This window comes from Eulemur rufifrons, chromosome 21, assembly GCF_041146395.1.
Source record: "Eulemur rufifrons isolate Redbay chromosome 21, OSU_ERuf_1, whole genome shotgun sequence".
Classification (NCBI taxonomy): domain Eukaryota; kingdom Metazoa; phylum Chordata; class Mammalia; order Primates; family Lemuridae; genus Eulemur; species Eulemur rufifrons.
Genome location: NC_091003.1, coordinates 15,875,839 through 15,898,695, shown reverse-complemented (window position 1 = coordinate 15,898,695; position 22,857 = coordinate 15,875,839). Strand labels below are relative to the sequence as shown.

Below are 22,857 nucleotides of genomic sequence, written 5' to 3'. Positions count from 1 at the left end.
CCTCATCCTCCCAGAGGGCTAGGATTACAGGTGTGAGCCAGTGTGCCTGGCTTTTTGCTTTTTTAAATACTAAACTTGGGACCCTAGCCTGTTTGATCACATTGTAACTTATTTTAACTTTTTAATTCACAGAATGATGAAACTTAGTTATAAAGGATAGTGGAGATCACTGACACCAAACAACTCATTTGATAGAAAAAGGAGGGAAGTGACCTGCCTGAGCTCATGCATAAATCAAGGACTGCTGCTTCCCAGGTCCCCTTCATCGCTGTCTAGGGCTTGGCAGTGTGCCATTCACTTCTGTTGCACACTGTGGGAAGCCATGCGTGCTTTTGGATTGTGTCCTGGGGGATATAAATTTTGGGCTTGCATTTGTCAGTGGCATTTCTTTCTCCCTTGAACCAGTAGAAAAGAGAAAAATACTGCCTCCAGGCTATTCTTGGTTGCTGTTGGGTAGGGAAAAATTAAAGGCTTAGGAGTAAGGGTCAACATTGCATTGTGTGTGTTTGTGTGTGTGTGTGTGTGTATGTGTGTATGTGTTTTAATAAAGAACTATTTCCATAGTAATAATATTAATAAACTGTTTTACAGTTTACCAAGTCCTCTCATGTACAGTATCTCATTTGACCTTTCCAGGAGCCCTAAAAGATGGGTGGGGCAGGATTCATATTAACCACATTGACTGATTTTGGACAAAGGAGAACCAAGAGTTATTACTCTTGGTGTAAGCCACAGGCCTGGTCCAGCTGTGTTCATTTTGCAGATATGAGGGAGGCCCAGAGAGGTTAATTGATTATTCAGCATTTCCTACGGAACCTGAGCTGTGACTTGTGGTACACAGTGTTTTCTGGCTTTTATCTGATCTTTTTCTTGAAGACTGATTGCTTAAGTTGGGCTGGTGACTATACTGGGAGAAAGAGAGTGAGATTGGTAGAAGATAAGAGCTTGAGAGGTTCAGTCCTCAACAGCTACCACTTTCTCTCCAGGGTAGCATTTTGTGTTATTGGCTATATTTAAATAGTTCTCACTAATACAAATAGTTCCTAGTACTCTTAATTGAGCACCTGTCCTCAGTGCTAGTGCTGTTCTAAACAATTGCCCCACATTATTTGGTTTAATTTTCAAAACAACTCTATAGGGTAGGTATCGTCTCATTCTGTAAGATAAGGATACTGAACCTCATGAGTTATTTCCCTGCGGCCATGCAACTATTAGGTGACACCCAGAGCTGGGATTCCTGCCTAGACCAGTTTCTCTCCAGGCTGGTCAGCTATGAAAGCCATGCATTTTGTACTGTACTATCCATTTCACACCCTCAAAAGTCACAGAGGAAAAACATCAAGCCTGAAAAACGTAGCACCAAGTTGCCATTGTAATTTTTCAGCAAAGTGGCCTCCATTGAATAGGGACCCTGAACCTTCATGTCTCCTGACTGCTTGTGTTCTAATCCTGATACTATACTATGGATTTTTGTCTCTGTTGAAAACTCACTGTATCAAAATTGGGGTTAGCAGGTCAGGTGCAGCTCACACCTGTTATCTTAGCACTTTGGAAGGCTGAGGTGGGAGGATTGCTTGAGGCCAGGAGTTCAAGGTTGCAGTGAGCTGTGATGATGCCACTGCACTCTAGCCCAGGCAACAGAGTGATACCCTGTCTCAAAAACAAAAACAAAAAAAACCCAAAAAACAAAATTGGGCTTAGCAAAATTGTTCATCAGTGCTTCTCAACATTTTATTGTGATATGGGCCCTTTCAAGGTTTGACCAAAGCTATAGATTCTCTGCCTGGAAAATTTTACTTATCATTTCAGAGGGTTCACAGATTCCCTGAAGCTCTATCTTAGATCTGTATGTTGTCTATGGACTCCCAGATTAAGAGCTCCTGTTGTTCGTACTCAGTATGCTATGAGAATTCTTTATATTGGATGATTTGTTCATGGAGTTCTCTTTGAAAATCTGTAACCAGTCAGGCCGTTGGATGTAAGTATCAGAATACGGGGAGCCACCTGAAGTTGCCCCTGTTTCTTCTTGGTTTAATGTAAGACTTATAATAATTTGAGTGTGTGTCGCCTTTCAGGGCACAGGCTGGTGAGCTGTGGGTCAAGAATGAGAAGGTCATGTGTGGTTATATCAGTGAAGATACCAGGGTAAGATTTATAAGATGTTTTTTCGGTTTTGTCTCCTCATACATTATGTCTTAAGTCCTAAAATCAAAAAGAATCAAGCAAATATCTGATAATCTCCTGATTGCTACTGTTTGCCCAGGTGGAACTGGTAATACTGTCAGGGTCTCCTCAAACTCTGGTGTCTTATGGTTGGATCTCTCTGGTTTGGAATTGATCTTTATTTTCTTCTTCTGAAAGTGTCTATTTAGTATTAAACAGAAAGATGTAGTATCTAGCCTGTAGGGTGCTGTGCTCACTAATACATAGCAAAAATTAAACTGTCTGACTACGTTTCCTTTTTCCTATCTCCCTGTCTCCCCTGAGAGCAGTGGTTTTCAACCGGGGGTGATTTTTCACCCCTTCCGACAGAGTCTTTTGACAATGTCTGGAGACATTTTTGGTTGTCACACCTGGAGGCTTATGTCATTGGCATCTAGCGAGGTTGCTGTTAAACATGCTACATGTACAGAACAGGCCTCCAGAGCAAAGAGTTATCTGGCCCCAAATGTCAATCATGTTGTGGGGGGCTGTCTTGTGCATTGTGGAATATTTAGCAAGATCTGTGGCTTCTACTCACCAGATGCCAGATTCACCCTCCACACCCCACCCTGCAAGTCATGACAGCCAGAGATGTCTCTATACTTTGCCAGATGTCCCCTTAGAGGCCAAATCACCCTTAGTTGAAAACCAGTGCCATTAGAGGTAACCGTTATCTAAATTTTATTTTTGTAGCTTTTTATTTACATAATGTTAATACATATATATTTTTTTACCCTAGATAGTATTTGTTTTGCTCATTTTTGAGTTTTATTTAAGTGGAATAAAAATGTATGTAGTATTTTTAGCTAGATTTTTTTGTACTCAGTACTATATTTTAAATCTGTAAATAAAGGCTGGGCATAGTGGCTCACACCTGTAATAATTCCAGTGACTTGGAAAGCTGAGGTGGGAGGATTGCTTGAGGCCAGGAGTTTGAGACCAGCTTGGGCAGCATAGTGAGACCCATCTCTTTAAATTTTTTTTTAAAAATCTGTAATTAAGAGTGTATTTGGAGCTGTGCATGGTGGCTCATGGCTTTAGTTGCGGCTACCTGGGAGGCTGAGGTGGGAGGATTGCTTGAGGCCAGGAGTTTGAGACCAGCTTGGGTGATATAGCAAGACCCCATCTCTTAAAAAAAAAGTATATAGAGTATATTTTCTGGGTCACAGGTTCCACTCTGCAAGATACTGTCAAATTATTTGGGCTAGTTTATACTCCTAGTACCAATGTATAAAATCTGTTGTTTTTCACTTTTTCCAACACCTGACATTAGATTTTAAAGGCTTTTGCAATTCTAGGTGTCATAAATTGGTATTTCATAGTGGTCTTAATTTGCTTTTCCTTAGTTTTCTAAGAATTTAAAACTTGTAAGCATGACTTACAAAGACCATGATAATTTGGCATGTGCTTGCCTCTTTAAACTCTTTCATTCATTTATTAAACAAATAATATCAAAGTACCTACTGTGTGCCAGCTACTGTTGCTAGGCCCTGGGGTCCATGGTGAATGGCACAGTCAAGATCGTGCTGGTAAGGAGCTTATACCCTAGCAGGGGGACAGATGTAATGAGTCACCCCGTCCACAAATGGGATAATGACATTATGGTGAGTACTCCTGAAGGAAAGGGACTGAGGCTGGCCTCCTTAGCAAACAAATCAAATAAATTAATAATCCTGAGAGAAATAGAACATTGAGATGGAGAATAACAGAAAAACCTTCTTTACCAAGGTGGGCAGGGAAGGTTTTCATGCAAAGGTACCTGAAAGGTGAGACTCAGGCAGTGTATAAAGGTTGCAGTGAAGAGCATTCCAGGCCGAGGAAACAATTGCGAGAGGACAGTGTGGTGGAAATACTGCAGACAGGTAGGGAGAATGATGTTGGCGAGGAGGTAGACAGGTTCCAGCCAGTTCATGCAGGGCCTTAAGGGCCATCATAACCAGTTTAGAATTTATTCCAAGGACAATTAGAATCCATTGAAGGATTTTAAGTACATGAATTATACCTTTAAAAGATCAGTATTCATTAAGTTGGATTTTGTTGATCTAAAACCCCAAAGTAACAGTGGCTGTAATGCTTAAAGGTCAACTTTTTTCTCTCATGTAAAAGAAGTCCGTGGGTTTGTAATTCATGGCAGGTATGACAGCATTACAGTAATTGGTGATCCAGGGCTCCTTCTGTCTTCCTGTTCTGCCATCCTCAGGATAAGACTTCCTAGAGCTGCTGTAACCACCTCCATATTCAAGGCAGAGGACAGAGGAGGAGAGACAAGAAGGGTGTACCTTCCGCCCAAGTCAGTTTCCTTTATGGACACAACACTTTTATTTATACCTTACTTTCCAGAATTTAGTCACTTGTAGCTGCTAAGGAGTCAGGGAAGTTTAGTCTTTTGACTGGGTCTCTTGCCTCCCAGAATAGAATGATCTTCCAGTTACTTGGGAAGGAAGGGAAGAATGGACAGGCATTTGGCATTAACTGCTGCAGCCCCTCTGGCTCTGGTGTAGAGTGTTGTTTGTGGGGGCAAGTAAAAAAGCAAAGAAATGAGTTAGGAGGCCTCCTGTAATCCATCAAGAAGATGGTGGTGTGCACTAAGGTGAGAGTTGTAATGGTGGAGAGAGGTGGGCAGGTAGAGATACATTTTCTGGGTAGAGTCCACAGAACTTGCTGATGGATTGGATGTGAGGAGTGAAGCAAAGAAAAGAACTGAGCAGCTGGGTAGATGTTGGTGCCATTCATGAGTTGGGGATGACAGGGAATAAGCAGGTTGGGGGGAAGTCAAAAAGCTCAGTTTGTGAGATGCCTGTTGGACGTCTGAGTGGAGAAATCACGGGAGACAGTTGAGTCTGGGCTTCATTTCATCATTTCTCCCATGTGTTTCTCCCCCTCTCCCCCCAGGATCCTAGCCAAGCCAACCATTCGCTGTTCCCCAAACATGCCACATTCTCTCTTGTGTCCCTATCTTTGCACACGCTGCCCTCTCCTGTCAGGGGTGTCTCGATCCTGCCTGCCCACCTTCCCAAGCCACTCATCCAGGCTTCTCTGCTTCTGGAAAGCCTTCCTGGTCCCACAGGCTGGAAGTATCTCCATGGCACCCTGGACTTGTGCATACATTAGCAGTTACCACACTGTGGTGGGTACACTTGCTTGTGTGCCTTGCCACCGCACTGCAAGCACCCTGAGGGCAAGGACTGTATCTTTTACATTTATACCCCAAAGGTCTCTGGCATGACTCTTGGTGTTTAGTGTTCTCTCAAATGTTTGTTGAATGAAATTTTACACGTGCTCCCCCCGCCTTAAGAATTCATAATCTGATTAGAAAAACAACATTTTAATGTGTGAAAAGAAATCAGCACTACAAAGTTTAATTAATGTCCTAAGGCCCTCTTACTTCAGTTAAACTTTATAGCCAGTTCCATTACCTGGTTTTCCAGCCCACAAAAGACCAGAAGTGGGCCAGGCATGGTGGCTCATGCCTGTAATCCTAGCACTCTGGGAGGATGAGGTGGGAGCATTGCTTGAGGTCAGGAGTTTAAGACCAGGCCTGACCAAGAGCAAGACCCTGTCTCTACTAAAAATTAAAAAATTAGCCAGGTGTGGTGGTACGCACCTGTAGTCCCAGCTACTCAGTAGTCTGAGGCAGGAGGATCACGTGAACCCAGGAGTTTGAGGTTGCTGTGAGCTAGGGTGACGCCATGGCACTCTAGCCTGGGCAACAGAGCAAGACTCTGTCTTAAACAAACAAAAAGACTAGAAGTGGCAAAATAAAAGGGAAGGGAGTATTAATGTCCAATGTCTGTAACTTATTTCTTTATAGAAAAAATAAGATGAATTGGTATCTAAAAGGATGAAAAGATGGATAGGTAAATGATGTAGCAAATGTCATGTCAAGTGTAGGATCTAGGCGGTGAGTATATGGGTGTGTCTTATACAATTTTAAACATTTTTTAGCATATTTGAAATTTTTCATAAAAATAATAAAGCACCCTAAGTTCCAAATTAAGAATGGCAACAGTAACTGTTACAATATTATATAGATATGTATGTATATAAAAATATTAAAATATGGAAAAAGTCCTAACCAGAATTAACTAGAATTTTCAAAGTGTCTTTGAAAAACATTCAAATAAAGTAAATGTTTGATTCACTTTAAAAAAATAAGGAGCTGAGCCTGGTGGCATGTGCCTGTAGTCCTAGCTATTTGGGAGGCTGAGATGGGAGGATTGTTTGAGCCCTGGACTTTGAGGTTATAGAGAACTACAATCCACCACTGCATTGTAGCCTAGGTGACAGAATGAGGCCTTGTCTCTAAAAACAAACAAACACGCACACACACACACACACACACACACACTAAATTTTAAAAAAATGAAAAGAAAGCAAACAACATGATTAAAAAGTAGGCAAAAGACCGGGCGCGGTGGCTCACGCCTGTAATCCTAGCACTCTGGGAGGCCGAGGCGGGTGGATCGCTGGAGGTCAGGAGTTCGAGACCAGCCTGAGCAAGAGCGAGACCCCGTCTCTACTAAAAATAGAAAGAAATTATATGGACAACTAAAATATATATATACAAAAAAAAAAAAAAAATTAGCCGGGCATGGTGGCGCATGCCTGTAGTCCCAGCTACTCGGGAGGCTGAGGCGGTAGGATCACTCAAGCCCAGGAGTTTGAGGTTGCTGTGAGCTAGGCTGACGCCACGGCACTCACTCTAGCCCGGGCAACAGAGTGAGACTCTGTCTCAAAAAAAAAAAAAAAAAAAAGTAGGCAAACAGTTCGAATAGACATTTTTCCAAAGAAGATACACAAATGGCCAATAAAATGTGAAAAAATGCTCAACTTTTTTAGTCATTTGGGAAATGTAAATCAAATCCACAATGAAATACTACTTTAAATCCACTAAGATGGCTACAATAAAAATAAAATTTTAAAAAAGGAAAATAAATGTTGGGGAGGATATGGAGAAATTGAAACGCTCTTACACTCCTGGTGAGAATGTAAGATGCTACAGCCACTGCATAAAGCAGTTTAGTGGTTCCTTAAAAAGTTAAACATAAAATTACCCAGCAATTCCACTCTTACGTATATACCTGAGGGAATTGAAAACATTTTTCATAAAAACTTGCATACGAATGTTCACAGCAGCATTATTCACAATAGCCAAAAAGTGGAAACAACCCACATGTCCATCAGCTGATGAATGGATAAGCAAAACGTGGTATGTTCATATTCATACAATGGGACATTATTCAGCAATAAAAATAAAGAAATTCTTTTTGATTCATGCAGCATGATTCATGCAACAACATGGATGAACCTTGAAAACATGCTAAGTGAAAGAAACCAATCACAAAAGACCACATGTTGTATGATTCCATTTTGTCAAATGTTCGCAATAGGCAAATATATAGAGATAGAAAGTAAATTAGTGGTTCCCTAAGGTATAGAGGGAGGGGAAGCAGAGAATAACTGCTAATAGGTATGGAGTGTCTTGTGGAATGATGGAAATGTTTTGGAATTAGAGAGTGGTGATGGTTGCACAACGTTGTGAGTATACTAAAAAGTACTGAATTGTAGACCTTTTTTTTTTTTTTTTTTTTAGACAGTCTCATTTTGTTACCCTGGGTAGAGTGCAGTGGTGTCATCATAGCTCACTACAACCTCAAACTCCTGGGCTCAAATGATCCTCTTGCCTCAGCCTCTGGAATAGCTGGGACTATGGGCGTGAGCCACAACACCTAGCTAATTTTTCTATTTTTAGCAGAGATGGCGTCTCGCTCTTGCTCAGGCTGGTCTCGAACTCCTGAGCTAAAGCAATCCTCCCACCTTGACCTCCCAGAGTGCTAGGATTCCAGGCGTGAGCCACCACGCCTGGCCTGAATTGTAGACTTTAAAATGGTAAATTTTATGTTACGTGAATTTTTATCTTAACAAAAAAAATCTATCTAAAAAAACAAAACAAAAAAAGAAGGGACCATTAGAAGAGTGATTTGAATGCAATAATAACTGACTCGTAGTTTCAAAGTAAAGAGAACTTAAACTGTAAAATGCAGTCATTACTCCCCCACACACAAAGGCAACCGTTAGTCTGCTTCTATTTCTAGAATAATGTTGCCTAAAATGGTATCTTTTTAAAAAATAACTTTAATTATAAGAACCTTGCATGTTTACTATTTAAAAACTTAGAAAATATGTATTTTTGTTCATTTCTCTAATAGATTTCATAATTAGGAAAAGTAAACAAGAGACCCTGTCTCTGCATAAAATACAAAAAATTAGCCAGGTGTGATGGCACATGCTTGTAGTCCCAGCTACTCAGGAGGCTGAGACAGGATCACTTGAGCTGAGGAGTTTGAGATTGCAGTGAGCTGTGATGATGCTACTGCACTCTAGCCTGGGCAACAGAAGGAGACCTTGTCTGGGGAAAAAAAAAAAAAAGGAAAAGAAAAGAAAGGGAGAGCAAATTTTATCAAGTGCCTGTTATGCCCTAGGAACTATAGAAAGCCCTAGGTAGTGAATGGTTTTTAAGGAGCAGGTCTCTAATGAACTAAAAGATTGTCAGAGATTTACATTTCGCTTTCCCACCAAACCTCTTCAGAGCTCTGTGGAGGAGAGAAGGTCGGGTAAAGCGTGGTATAGCACACAGGGCCAGGAAACCACGTATGCTCTTCCTTGAGGCAGTCTGGGTATAGGGAAGGTATGATGTGAATTATTAATTTATTAAACTGGCAACTCATCATCCAGTACATCTGAGCCCAAGTTGTGTCACCATAATAAGATTTCCATGACTTTCCCATGTAGAGTCACTGCCTCTTCTGCATTTCTTATGTGAGCCTTCATGGAATGTTTGTATCTGTTGCAACATTTTGCATGTTTTTATCCTGTACTGTAAGCTCCTAGAGGGCAGAGACCAGATCTTTCCCTCAATGCCTATGATATAGGGCTCAGACCAAGAGCTCAGTAACTATTTTTAATTTTTAAATTTATTTTATTTTTTCTTTTAGAGATAGGGTCTCACTCTGTCACCTAGGCTGGAGTGCAGTGGTGCAATCATAGCTCACCGTAGTCTCAAACTCCTGCCTCCTAAATTGTTGGGGGTACAGGCGTGAGCCAGAAGCCCCGCTCAGTAACTATTTAAATGGAAAATGGGGAGATGGGCAGTACATGGGCAATATATATAACCTGAACTTTTGTACCCCCATAATAAGCTGAAATAAAATAAATAAATAAATAAATGAAAAAAAGAATGCATGGATGAAGGTTGGTTTTAGAAGTCCCACATCATGCTTAAGAGAATTCTTCCATCATTGCTTTTTAAAAAAAATTTGGTAAAAAATACATCATAAAATTTACCATCTTAACCATTTTTAAGTTAGTGTTAACTATTTTTACACTGTTGTGAAACAGATCTCCAGAACTTTTTCGTCTTACAGAACTGAAACGCTATACATCCTTGCTTTCTAATGCAATTATGTTTTTGTTTATTTCAGGTGGTGTTCCGTTCTACGTCGGCTATGGTTTACATATTTATTCAGATGAGCTGTGAAATGTGGGATTTTGATATTTATGGTACTGTTCCTAAGTGCTGATTGTAACTGTCACTGGGGAGAATTTTCTGGTTTCCCCAAGTTGGTATCATTTTACAGTGAGCTCTTGACATTCTGTAAGGATATGTCCTAATGCTAAGATAGATTAATATATAGGTAGGTAAATTGTATAGATGTATGTATATGTGTATATATAGAAAGATTATCAAGTCCATGAAATGCAGTAAAGTATTAATGAAAAATCTGAATTCTCAGATTTTTAAATTATTCTGTAAGTACAGGATGAAATGTTATAGAATGAGTATGGTTAGCAACTAACACTTTGATATCTTTCATTTCTCTTCCTGTCATTCACAGAATTAACCAAGTTTGTTTCATTTTATTAGAATTATGATATAATGAATGGAGAACAATAAAGCTGCCATGAGGTGCAAATATTGTCTCCAACACACCAGCCTCATGGTACATACAATGCAAATTTGTGTTTAGCAAAATTACAAATTAGTTTTTTTTGTGGGTCAACAAGGCTGCTCATGAATATCAGGAGCTGCCAATGATGATTCATGAATGCCCAGGGCCCACTGAATCATCTTCTAACAAACTTTAAGCATCGCTGTGAGAATTACCATATTTGGAAGTTAGATTGTTCTCTCATTCTGAAGGTACACTATGTTTTTCACTCATCAAAGCTTTTTTCAAAGTTACATTTTGCCTTGAAGCCATGGCCCTTTACCGAGTGAGGCAGACATTAAATTTGGCTTTCCAATACTTCTAACTCCAGAGGAAAAAAATAAATAAGTAAACAAATAAATTTGGCTTGATAGAAACTCTAGGATGAAACCAATTGGTACATGGCTTTTATGGTCTTATTTTAAAATATAACAGAACCCACCTTTCCTTTGGTCCCATTCCTGTTACTTTACTTAAAGAAGAAAGTGCAAGCAAGAAACAAAGATAGTCTTCAGCCTCTTCTCATTGTTTCTTTTCAGGGGATCTATATTTTGAGAAAGCTGTGAATGGTTTCCTTGCTGATCTATTTACCAAGTGGAAGGTACGTTTCTTCCTACATACCAGGTCTCATTGAGTAAACATTACTCAATACATATTTTTTTTTTTTTTTTTTTTTGAGACAGAGTCTCACTCTGTTGCCCAGGCTAGAGTGAGTGCCGTGGCGTCAGCCTAGCTCACAGCAACCTCAAACTCCTGAGCTCAAGCGATCCTCCTGTCTCAGCCTCCCGAGTAGCTGGGACTACAGGCATGCGCCACCATGCCCGGCTAATTTTTTCTGTATATATTTTTAGCTGTCCATATAATTTCTTTCTATTTTTAGTAGAGATGGGGTCTCGCTCTTGCTCAGGCTGGTCTCGAACTCCTGAGCTCAAACGATCCGCCCACCTCAGCCTCCCAGAGTGCTAGGATTACAGGCGTGAGCCACCGCACCCGGCCTCAATACATATTTTTTAAATGCACTGTTTCGGTTAAGCTGCCTTAAATTGAGCTATCTTAGCTAAAACCTGGACCCCATTAACTGGGAGTGCTGGCACATGCCTGTAGTCCCAGCTATTCTGGAGGCTGAGGCAGGAGGATCACTTGAGTCCAGGAGTTTGAAGTTGCAGTGAGCTATGATCGCACCACTGTAACTGTAGCTAGGCAATAGAGCAATAGAACCAGAGATCCTGTTTCAAAAATAAAAAAAGTTAAAAAAGAAAAAGAAAACTGGACTCCAGATTTAAATTGCCCTAATCACTTCAGCATGATAAAGAACATGTATGAAAAACACACAGCTAACATCATACATGCTCAGTGGAGAAAGACTGAAAACTTTCCCCTAAGATCAGGAACAAGACAAAGTGGAAATAGTGGTAGTCCTTACTGCCTTCGTCACGTATCAATTGAGAGACTTATGCCGACACCAACCCATTGTGAGACATTTTTCCTGTACATCACTTACACCAAAATTAGATAGGGATTTATTTACATGGCATTTACATTGTATCGGGTATTGGAAGTAATCTGGAGATGATTTAAAATATACAGGAGAATGTATATAGGTTATATGAAAATACCGTGCCATTTTATATAAGGGACTTGAGCATTCGAGAATTTTGGTATCCTTAGGGATCCTGGAACCAATCCCCCATGGAAAGACTACTGTACTTTATGACATTTTTCTATTATCTTTGCTTTTGAGGTCATTTATTTCTATTGTATCTATATGGTGTAAGTACTGTATACTTGTGTACTACTGTGTATCTCCTCCCAGCTCTGGTTCAGTGATGTCATGTTGGTGGATTGAAATCAATCTTGGTGAGAATATTTACACCATGGAAATTGGAAAACACTACAAATCAGGAATTGATTTGTGCTGAAGTTGCAAAGCATTTCAGTTTCATAAATATAATTTGTACAGGGCAAGAAACTCTTTTTGAAAATTAGATAAGGATGCTGAGTTTGGAGCTTGGGAATCCATTAAATTAGTTCAGTAGCTGATGAAGATCTGCTCTTTCCTAGTGCTCTGCCCTTGCTAATGTGGCTTATATATAGGAATGTCCACTTGAAATATATCTATGGAAGAATATAAGATGGCTTACAATGTACATTATGTTGTATACCTTATATGGTACACGTTGAATTTTCTAGTCAGTAAGTATGATTCGTATAGAGGAGAGGTTGATCGGTATAGGTTATTGTCTTCAAAGACCCAGGAGGAACTGAAACTGAGCTTGCTGGCTCACTGGTACAAGCCATATTTCATGTCCGTCTGTAAATACTCTCCTTCCAGGATGTTGATCTCCAGATTCATGAAAACATTTATTCTTGCTAGTCCCAATCTGTCCAAAAATAATTCATGGCCTTGGATTATACATCTTGAGCAGCCCCCAGTCCTCATCCTATGACAGTGGTAGGGTGGGGGAGTGCCTTTGATTTTAAATCCAGCACCATGGAATGCTGTTCTTGTTCCCCAAACTGCAGTTCTGAAGAAATTTTAAAAACTGTAAACAGGTACAAATACCATGAGCCTCTACTGCTGGGCTGATCAATTTCATGCCACGTCAAGAACTGGGAGATGGGGGACCATTAGTTATTGGTGATTTTCAGTTTTCTGAGCATTTTCTACATTGTTGAGACTTTAGTTAATTTGCCCAAGGTCACATAGTGGTAAGTTTCAGAGCCAGGATTCCATCCAGGTCTTTTGCTTCTCAGCAGTGCTCTGTCCCCTGCACTATGCAGCCTATAATTACATGAAATTATCCAATTCTGTGCATTGCTGCTGAGCCTCCTAGAAGTGAGAATATTATGTACATGCAGACTGCTTCATAGTGAAGTAAATGAAGTAAACTTGAGCACTGTTTTTCTCTTCCCATGCCTAGGAGAAGAACTGTAGTCATGAAGTAACAGTGGTCCTATTTTCTAGAACTTTCTATGATGCAAAATCTATTGGTGAGTAACTCTTTTTCCTTCCTACAGTTATTTTTTAGTTATGCTTCCCCTACCCTAACGACTACCATTCCTTTTCTTCTTCTTTCCCTTTGTACTGTTCCATCTTTCTCACCTTATGAGGACAGGCTAAAACAGAAAGTACCACAGTCCATTAGTGGTTGCAAGAAGTCTGTGGGCTGTGATTCATCTGAAAACCAATTTAATAGGCCAGGTGTGGTGGCTCACACCTGTAATCTCAGCACTTTGGAGACCAAGGCCAGAGGGTCACTTGAGGCCAGGAGTTCGAGACCAGCCTGGGCAAGGTAGTAAGACCTCATCTCTACAAAAAAAAAAAAAGAAAATTAGTTGAGTGTGGTGGCATGCACCTGTAGTCCCAGCTACTCGGGAGACTGAGGTGGGAGGGTCACTTGAGCCCAGGAGTTTGAGGCTGCATTGAGCTGTGGTCATACTACTGCACTCCAGCCTTGGGCAATAGAGTGACACTCTGTCTCTAAAAAAAAGAAAAAAAAAAAAAAAAACCCAAAACAAAAAAAAACTCGATAGATAAACATTTATCTTTATTTTTTTCAGATGCAAATCTTTAACCCAGCAGGAGGAAGCTGACAAAACGGTAAAATTCTCTTTTCAATCTGATCTACACCTTTCATTTTCTCTATTTCAGATGAGTTTCCTGAAATAAACCGAGCCTCAATTCGACAGGATCACAAGGGGCGATTCTATGAAGACTTTTACAAGTATGTTTGGGTACTTTTCTATGCCTTTTATTTATTTATTGGTTGTTTCTCTCCTAACTTAAAAAAAAAATTAACCTTTTTATTTTGAAGTAGTTTTAGATTTACAGAGAATTTATGAAGATAATACAGAGTGTTCCCATATACCCTTTGCCCAGTTTCCTCTAGTGTTAACATTTCATAACCAAGTTACATTTGTCAAAACTAGGTGATCAGCGTGGTACGTAACTATTAACTAAATTCACATTTTTTTCAGATTTCACCCATTTACTTATATGACCCAATCCAGGATGCCACATTGTATTTAGGCCTTATAAATGTTTTATTGTGAAAAATGTCAACATATGTGAAAGAAGAGTGAATAATATAATATAATGAACCCATATACCCAATACCTGCATTTAATAGTTATTATTTTGCCATATTTGATTCATCTGTTTTTTGACTAAATTTTGTTTTGTAAATTATAGATACCATAACACTTTATTTCTACATCTATAAAAAGAGCATTTTTATATCTAACCACAGTATCCTTATTTCATTTAACAAAATTAATAATGATTCTATAATATCATCTGACATTTAGTGCATTTTTAGATTTCCTTAATTGTCCCCCAAAACAACTTACGTTTGGTCTTTTTCTTTTTTTTTTTTTTTTTTTAAGACAAAGTCTTGCTCTGTTGCCCAGGCTAGTGTGCCATGGCGTCAGCCTAGCTCACTACAACCTCAAACTCCTGGGCTCAAGGTATCCTCCTGCCTCAGTCTCCCAAGTAGCTAGTACTACAGGCACGTGCCTCCACACCTGGCTAATTTTTCCTATTTTTAGTAGAGACAGGGTGTCACTCTTGCTCAGGCTGGCCTTGAACTGCTGAGCTCAGGGAATCCTCCCTTCTTGGCTTCCCAGAATGCTAGAATTACAGGCATGAGCCACCATGCCCGGCCTAGACCATGACCTTTTAAATTTTCAAATGCATGAAAAAGTTTATCACATGATTATTGGCCCTTCAGTTGGAGAACAGAGTAGACATTGAAACGAATGTTAGAAAACCATTTGCTTTTTCAAAAGGTGTTGGATTGATTGTTTCATTATTACCTACATTTTTACAAAGATTTTATGTTTATATAAAACATAACCTCTTTGGTAACAGGCACATTTCATCACCTCTGACTATACTTGTTTAAAGCCATTAAAGATTTCTTCTCTCTAACTTACTAACCCGTTATTGGTTGAGTCTTGCTTCCTCAAACTATGTCCTTCCTTAACTGAGAGAAAGAATTCCTTGTTAGTTTCTCCTCTTACCTCAGACTTGGAAATATGATGTCTCTCTGTTTTGGAGTAACCGTTTATTATGGCGGTTTAGTTTTTGGCTCAAATGGTCCATCTTCCCCAGACCTCTAGCCTTAAATATATAATATATTTCTTTCTAACTAGTTCCTTCCTAAGATCCAAGCCAGCACACAATGCCTACTTTTTTTTTTTCCTTTTTCAATTTTGTAATACCATCTATAAAGAATAAATCTTTTATAATTGTGGTTGGTTTTTTTGTTTTTTTGTTTGTTTTTTAGAGACAAGATCTTGCTTTGTCACCCAGGCTAGGGTGCAATGGCCTGATCATAGCTCACTGTAATCTCAAACTCCTGGGCTAAAGTGATCATCCTGCCTCAGTCTCCCGAGTAGCTGGGACTACAGGTGGGCACCACCATGCCTGGCTAATATTTACATGTTTTTGTGAAGAGAGTGTCTCGCTATGTTACCCAGGCTGGTCCCAAACTCCTGGCCTCAAGTGATCCTCCCACCTCGGCCTCCTAAAGGGTGGGATTACAGGCATGAGCCACCATGCCTGGTCTGCTTGTTTTTTAAAATATATATTGTGGATAACTGCCAAAGAATAACAAAAGTTTTGGAAACTTTTTAAGCAATTTTTTTGATAACCTTTTAAACTATTTATTTAAAAATTTTTAAACCTATGGGACAGAAGAATTTTTTTTAATTTTTAAAATTATCTATATCTCTATGATAAATATGTAGTTATATATCCCTAAGTTTCTTTAGAATAAATTCCAAGCATTGAAATTATTAAAGAAAGTATATATTTTTCTACTTAAATTTAACATTTTTTTGCAATACATTCACATGGTTCTAATTTCTAATTCACAAGGTGTGCTGTAAACGGATTCCCACCCGTCCCTTTCCCATAATCAAGTCTCCCAACCTGGACCTGTTTATTGGATTTACATGTAATACATATGTATGGATGTTCTATTTAAAGGTTTTTTATACATGCCACCTAATTGTAATTTAGGAGAGTAAAATTTATGTGCCCTCAACAGTATGTGAGAATGTTCATCTCTCTGCCCAACTCTGGGCATTAATAAAATATGAATGCAATTTTTTTAAATGTTTTTCTATCTTTTACTTTTACGTGACTATGAATGTGATCATATTTCTTTGTTAATGTTTGTGAAGTGTATTTAACTTCATTACTTACTATTATATAGTTAATTCCCCTAACTCTAGGAATCCTATCTTCTTTCCTTGAAACCTTATGAAGGAACTGATGTAATAGCTGCTTGATATCCCTTTTACAATAATACTCCTTTTAGAGTGGTGGTGCAGAATGAGAGAAGAGAAGAGTGGACTTCCCTCCTCGTGACCATTAAAAAACTCTTCATCCAGTATCCGGTGTTGGTGCGCCTGGAACAGGCAGGTACTGCATCCACGTAACAGAAGGTGCGGGGCGAAAGGAGGTATGGGAGGGAGGCTGGAAGACAGAGAAGAGGTTCGTGCTCGTTTCCCGTCCATTGCTGTGTGTAGTTTCTGCTTGTGGTCAGGTTTCTATTTCCAAGTGGCTCCGGTTGTTCATTCCGTATGCAGTAAGTTCAATAGTGTCCCTAGTATAGGGTGAGGGGCCCTGGGAAGCCAGACACTTTCTGCTTAGTTTTTGAGAGTTCATCTTTCATGATGATATTTTTCCTTCGCTTGTATCTTTTGCTTCAGAGGGCTTTCCTCAAGGAGACAATTCTACCTCAGCACAGGGAAACTACCTAGAGGCCATCAATCTGTCATTCAACGGTGAGTGCAGATGCCACCACAGCGAGCCAGCATCTTGCTTACCCGTGGCTATGAACTTCTCTACTAATGTTCGAAAGACCCAGACCTGGGGGATGATCCCCCTGCCCACCTACCCCCCAAATTAATTCTATGCAATAACTTCTCTGATTGGATGGTTTTAATGACCAACATTTAGCACTTGGGTCTTCCGTTGGGAAATTAACTAATTTGGTAGTGTCATCTGTTTCTCATGGTAAAGAGCCAGAGGGAATCTTCCTTGGGCTCTTTGTTTTACTACAAACTGTGTTCTTAGTATTTTCCACCTAATCCCTCAACTGCTTCTGGGTAATTAAAAAAAATTCTACTTTAAAAAAAGTATAAAAGTAACCCATGTTCCTAGAATTCGAGTATGGAAAAGTGTATTAAGTAAAATGTGATACCCCTCCCCCAGCACTACCAATCCTTTTCTAAGGAGAACCATTGTTAACAGTGTGGTGTGATTTCTTCTGAATGTCTGTCCCTGCATTTATGTGTTAGCTGAAATACTGTTGTTTGCAAATAACAGAAACCTACTGAGTTAGTTTAAATAAAAAGGGAAATTTACTCTAAGGACACAGGAGCTTAGGGGGATAGTCAGGAAAGGCTTAAATGCCATGTTGCAGAAGGCGGGGACCTTGGCAGCTCTGGGAACCACAGCAGCAGGAATTCCGAGGGCCACATTCAGCTCCCAGCAACCTTGTCTCTGCTCTCCTCTGCTCAGAATTCTGCATTCCCAGTAGAGAGGGTCTGATAGGCCCAGCTCTGCTCAGGTGTCTGGCCAGTGGTGGAAGCGATGATGTGTGTTTACATCATTGTTATGTCACCTTCTCATGTGTTTGCACCCAGGTGCTGGGGAATTCTAGAGCATAGTGTCTTTTATTAGGAAATCTTTTTGTCATATTTGAATATCACTGATTTTCCATAGTAAGAATTGTAGATGCTAGAGATAAAAATTAACTTGCCAAATTTACAAAGTCATCCCAAGATTCTGGTCCACTTTCTTGAATATTGTCTTAGATTAATATTTGGTTCTTGTAAGTTTCAATAGACTCATTTATGGATAGTTTAAATTAATGACATGAAATCTGAGCGGTTAAGGCTGCATTAAGGCAAGTGTTAGGCATCCATGAGGGGATGACAAAGGTGACGGGGACTTAGTTCTGTGTTGAAGCACTTCTTAATGTAGAAGAGGAAAGGCAGACGACTAACTGGAATGTGGCAGTTGGTATAATGGAAATACGGACATAACCCTCTCAGAGGGCAGAGATGCTTGCCTGTGGCTGGTTTCTGAAAAGCTGTAACATTATCAGGGAATTTTTGTTGTATTTCAAGTGTTTGACAAGCACTACATCAACCGCAACTTTGACCGAACTGGACAGATGTCTGTGGTGATCACGCCCGGGGTGGGTGTCTTCGAAGTGGACCGCCTGCTCATGATCTTGACCAAGCAGAGGATGATAGACAACGGTAACGCTCCCTGGTTTGTGTGCTGGCCCTGTGGGTTTATAGCCTGACTTTCCCCTAGAACTCTGAGCTTTCACTGGCTTCTTAGAGTGTGAGGAGCTCTGCAGAGTGTTCTGTGTGTCACAAGATCTAGGGACGTCAGTAGATGTCGGGTGACAAAAAGAGTTGCGTGGTCAAATCAGTATGGGAAATGCTGGATCATACACAAATAAGCAGGTTCCATGATTGCAGATCTTCCCTAGAGTTTTTGATATGTTAGTGTATGTTTGTTATCTCTACAGGGTACGTCTAGTACTCTGAGTTCCCCAAACATATTTGACACAAGAGTACCCTTTCTGGGGGGATTGTTTCAAGGGACCAGTGTGCCATCAACCCAGCTTGGGAAGCACCCTCAGGTCATCTAGTAACGTGCCTCCTGTCTCCAGCTTGGCCCCAGGCACTTGGTTTGATTTCTGTTTCACCAAGATGGAGTTGGGAGAGCAAATCCTGATTGCCAAAATAGAAGATGTGTTAAGTGACATGGATTGTTTTTCTTTTTACTGAGATTGCAAAGTGCTTATTCTTTTCTGGCCTCAAACTTTAGTGAGGGAGGCCTGGTTGTCTTGTTTTACAAATTATGCCTGCAGGGCAGTCAAAGGCTAATTGTCAAGCACTAAATAGTGGCAGGTGTGAGCCACCCAGAAAAGAGGAACCAGACAAAATGCATCTATTTATTTCTTTGCTGCATAGATAGCACTGATGAGGTTACAAAGCACAGGATGGTAGTTGACTTTGCCTCATACCCAGTTAAATAGCATCATTTATAAATTGGGACACTTATGTTTGCCACTCCTCTCCCCCCTCTTTTTGTCTTCTCTTTTTTAGGAATCGGTGTGGACTTGGTGTGCATGGGAGAGCAACCGTTACATGCCGTCCCATTGTTCAAGGTAATTAGATTTTGGATTTGCTTGCTAAAGGCCAGGTGGAGAATAGTCAAAAATGGAAAAGTTGGAACAGTTCCACATCCTACTTGATTTTTTGCTTATTGGTGCGCTTACTGTTTTCCTGCAGCTACATAATCGGAGTGCTCCTCGGGATTCTCGTCTGGGTGACGACTATAATATTCCCCACTGGATAAACCACAGGTGGGTGCGATCTTGATCAATAGTAGGTGACAAGGGTTTCAAATAGCTTCCTTGCCATTTTCTCTTTAAATGTGTTAAGTTCTTATTTATGGCACAACCTTTTGTCAAGAAAATGTGGGAACCAAAGTTCTAACATTTGCTTAAAGCTTCTCTCCATGCAAAGCAGTAGCAGTAACATGGGAACAGTCTATGGTGAAAAAGTCAAAACAAATTTGAAGGGCTTATGTCTGCTACTATTCCCAAGTCCTACTATTTCCAACTCCCACAGATCATAGTAGACCCACACTGTGCCTGGCCTTCTTCATCTGTGGACAAGTCCCCGTGCCTCCTTGCATGGGACAAGGTTTCAGCATTCCTGCTGACTCCACCTCAGGGATGGCCTCTCTCTCCCCTCTGCCAGTGCCACTGCTTTATCTCCGTCCTCATCTTTTTGAACTATGACACTAATCTTACTGGCGTGTCTACTTCAAGTCTCTCCTTTCTTCAGTCCGTTCTTTAAACCAGGGTTTCTCAACCTTGGCACTATGATGTTTTAGGCCAGATCATTCTTTGTTGTGGGGGCTGTCCTGGGCTTTGTAGCATGTGGAGCGGCATCCCTGGCCTCTACCTGCTTGCTGCCAATAGCACACCCCCCCAGTCGTGACCACCACAGATGTCTGCAGACATCGCCACATGGCTCCTGCGTGGCAAAATCCACCTCCACTGCCCCTCATTGAGAGTTACTTCTTTAGACCAGTGATTTTCTTCTTTTCTTTCTTTTTTTATTTTGTTCTTAAGCAACAGGGCCTTTTCTTCAAGTTAAAATCTTGGAATCCCAATATATAAAAGCAAAATGTATTAGTGTCCCTCTCTGCCCTCACATGGCAGGCCCTGATGTAGCACCAAGAACTCTGGGGGTCTGGGGAGCAGTGTCCAGCAACCTCTGCTATACCTGTCTACCAGAGTCATTTTTGTGAAAACCAAAAAAAAAAAAAACCCACCAAATCCTACTCCTCTTTCCCTCGGATTCTTCATGCCAGTTTGGTAAAGACTAAAGCATTTGACATCTGAGGACTTGCCCACTGCTGCCCTCTTTCATTCTACATGGCGGCACCTCACTTCTGGGCCTTTCTTCTGGAGGGCTTCTCCATCTGCCCTTCTCTCACAAATGCCTATGTATCCCCTAGACCCAGCTCCATCATATCTGTGAATTTTTCCTGTGCTGCCTCTGATATCCAATAGCTGTTTTCTCTTCAGTGCTTCCAGAGTATTCTGTCCTCCTCTGGGTTGTTTGTGGCCAGGATTTATGAGGAGCAAAAGACCACTAGGGTCTTGCTTCAGCACAACAGAACCTTCAATTTTGGCTTCTGTTTAGTTGTAAATCTTTACTGGAAACCAGCTTGAAAACTCATCACAAATGTTGATTTCAGCTTTATGGGTATATCCTTTATCTTTGTTATGGGCTGTTTGCCATCAGTCTAGTGATTCTGCTGGTCACCTATAATATTTATAGGTGAAGAACCACGAATGAGCAAAGGAATAGTCATTTTGGCCAGTTTTGTAAGGATGTGGTCACATTGTGATTATCCTGTTCTGAGTATGTCCCTGTCTTGTATGGGAGCCCAACAAGATAGTGTCTGAGTGGTCACCTATGTTCTTCTTTTACATATATGTACATAAAGTTATACTTTTAATGATGTTCACTTTTGTATGTTGTCATTGCATGGCCTGAAGTCATTTGAAAAAAAAAAAACAGTGACTGCTTCATAATAAGATGCCTTTGTAACCTTTCTCATCTTGTGTTTATGTTACCATTATTTTAAAAACCTGGTTCTTGGCTGGGCATGGTGGCTTGCACCTGTAATCCCTGCACTTGGATGGTGGCCGAAGTGGGAAGATCAGTTGAGGCCAGGAGTTTGAGACCAGATTGGGCAACACACTGAGACCCTGTCTCTACAAAAAATAAAAAATAAAATAAAATAAAATAAAAACCTGGTTCAAGTAAAATGGGAGTATTTTGAGCTCATTTCTTTTTTCACTTATTTCAGAGTAACTTCTTTTTTGTCAGCCTCTATTTTTGGATTTGTAATCTTTTAATAGACATTCAGATACAATTGCCAGTGGGGGAAAAAAAAAGCCACTCTTTATACAGCATATTTCATGGTTTTCAGTTTAGTTCAGGAGATGAGATAAAAAGTAACCGTAGCATACACAAAATTGCATATGAATTTAAGTATTGCAATTTCCTCAAATTTTGCTTTATAGTAACTTGAAAGTTTCCTGAATTTTCACTTTATTTTTCCTCCTAAATTGCTTCTCTGATGCCAGTTAAGATGGAGGATAGAACTGCATGCTTCAGAGTCTGAGAGCTAGGAGGGCACAAGGCCTGCTTTTCACATTTCCTTTGAGCCTTGTTTGCCCACGCCACTTGGGGACGGGAACAAGAGGGCATGAGACGGACAGCTGCTCACAGGGGCCATTGTTCTTTTCCAGTCAGCAAAACCTCTTTAGAAGCAGGCAAAGTATTCCCACTATACTAAGGCCAAACACCTTACTAAATATAATAAAATTGTCTTCAGTGAGAACTGATTACTCCCATAGTATTTTTGGCTAATAATGAAAATTGATCCAAAAAGCAAATTAATGTCAGATATGTAAGAGTTATAAAATGGAGATTTTTGAGATATCACAGGATGTAGCTGAAATCTATTTTAGAAATCATGTAGACCATCCAGTCACATTGTACAGGTGAGGAAACCAAGTTCCAGAGAGGTTAAGTGGCTTGCCTAGGGTTGAACAGCAAGTTCATGGCAAAACTGCAATTATTAGTTTGAGCCATTTGAAATCATGATATTAGACTTTTTGACCTTCAAAAATAGCAATTGCATTATGGTTCTGTTTAATAGAAACCCTTTCTCTGGCTGACATCACTTTACCACTCAGATCTTTTGCAGTCAATATCTGGGAAGAGAGTAGCATCCTCTACTGGTACTTTCCTGGATACCACTATGAGAGGCCAAATCCCAGGGCCCAGTTGAACTCTAGGTCTCACTGCAGGTGGCATCTTAAGTTCTTATCTGCTTGATATGCCACGAGGATTGCTTCACAATCCAATGGTTATCTATTGAAATTGCCTTTTAAATTTTTTTTTTTTTCTGCTGTGGTCAGAGTTTTGATGGAAGGTGGAGATTGGTCAATATTCAAAACATCTTGACCACAAGTTAGTGATAGTTAAAAGAGAATACAGAGGGATGCTTGAGGAATAGCAAAGCCTGCACAGCCTCTAT

General features: G+C 40.2%; 1 protein-coding gene across 1 annotated transcript in view; it reads left to right on the top strand.

Annotated features, from left to right (window-relative positions):
- Nucleotides 1–22,857, top strand: part of DEPDC5 (DEP domain containing 5, GATOR1 subcomplex subunit) — a 108,507-nt gene that overhangs the window by 8,200 nt on the left and 77,450 nt on the right. Inside the window, exons 8-17 of the mRNA XM_069497429.1 lie at nucleotides 2,076–2,145; nucleotides 9,684–9,762; nucleotides 10,730–10,791; nucleotides 13,112–13,181; nucleotides 13,843–13,915; nucleotides 16,517–16,620; nucleotides 16,911–16,985; nucleotides 18,336–18,470; nucleotides 19,332–19,393; nucleotides 19,518–19,591. Coding sequence (XP_069353530.1) covers nucleotides 2,076–2,145; nucleotides 9,684–9,762; nucleotides 10,730–10,791; nucleotides 13,112–13,181; nucleotides 13,843–13,915; nucleotides 16,517–16,620; nucleotides 16,911–16,985; nucleotides 18,336–18,470; nucleotides 19,332–19,393; nucleotides 19,518–19,591 — 804 coding nt within the window. The remainder of the gene's footprint in view (nucleotides 1–2,075; nucleotides 2,146–9,683; nucleotides 9,763–10,729; nucleotides 10,792–13,111; nucleotides 13,182–13,842; nucleotides 13,916–16,516; nucleotides 16,621–16,910; nucleotides 16,986–18,335; nucleotides 18,471–19,331; nucleotides 19,394–19,517; nucleotides 19,592–22,857) is intronic.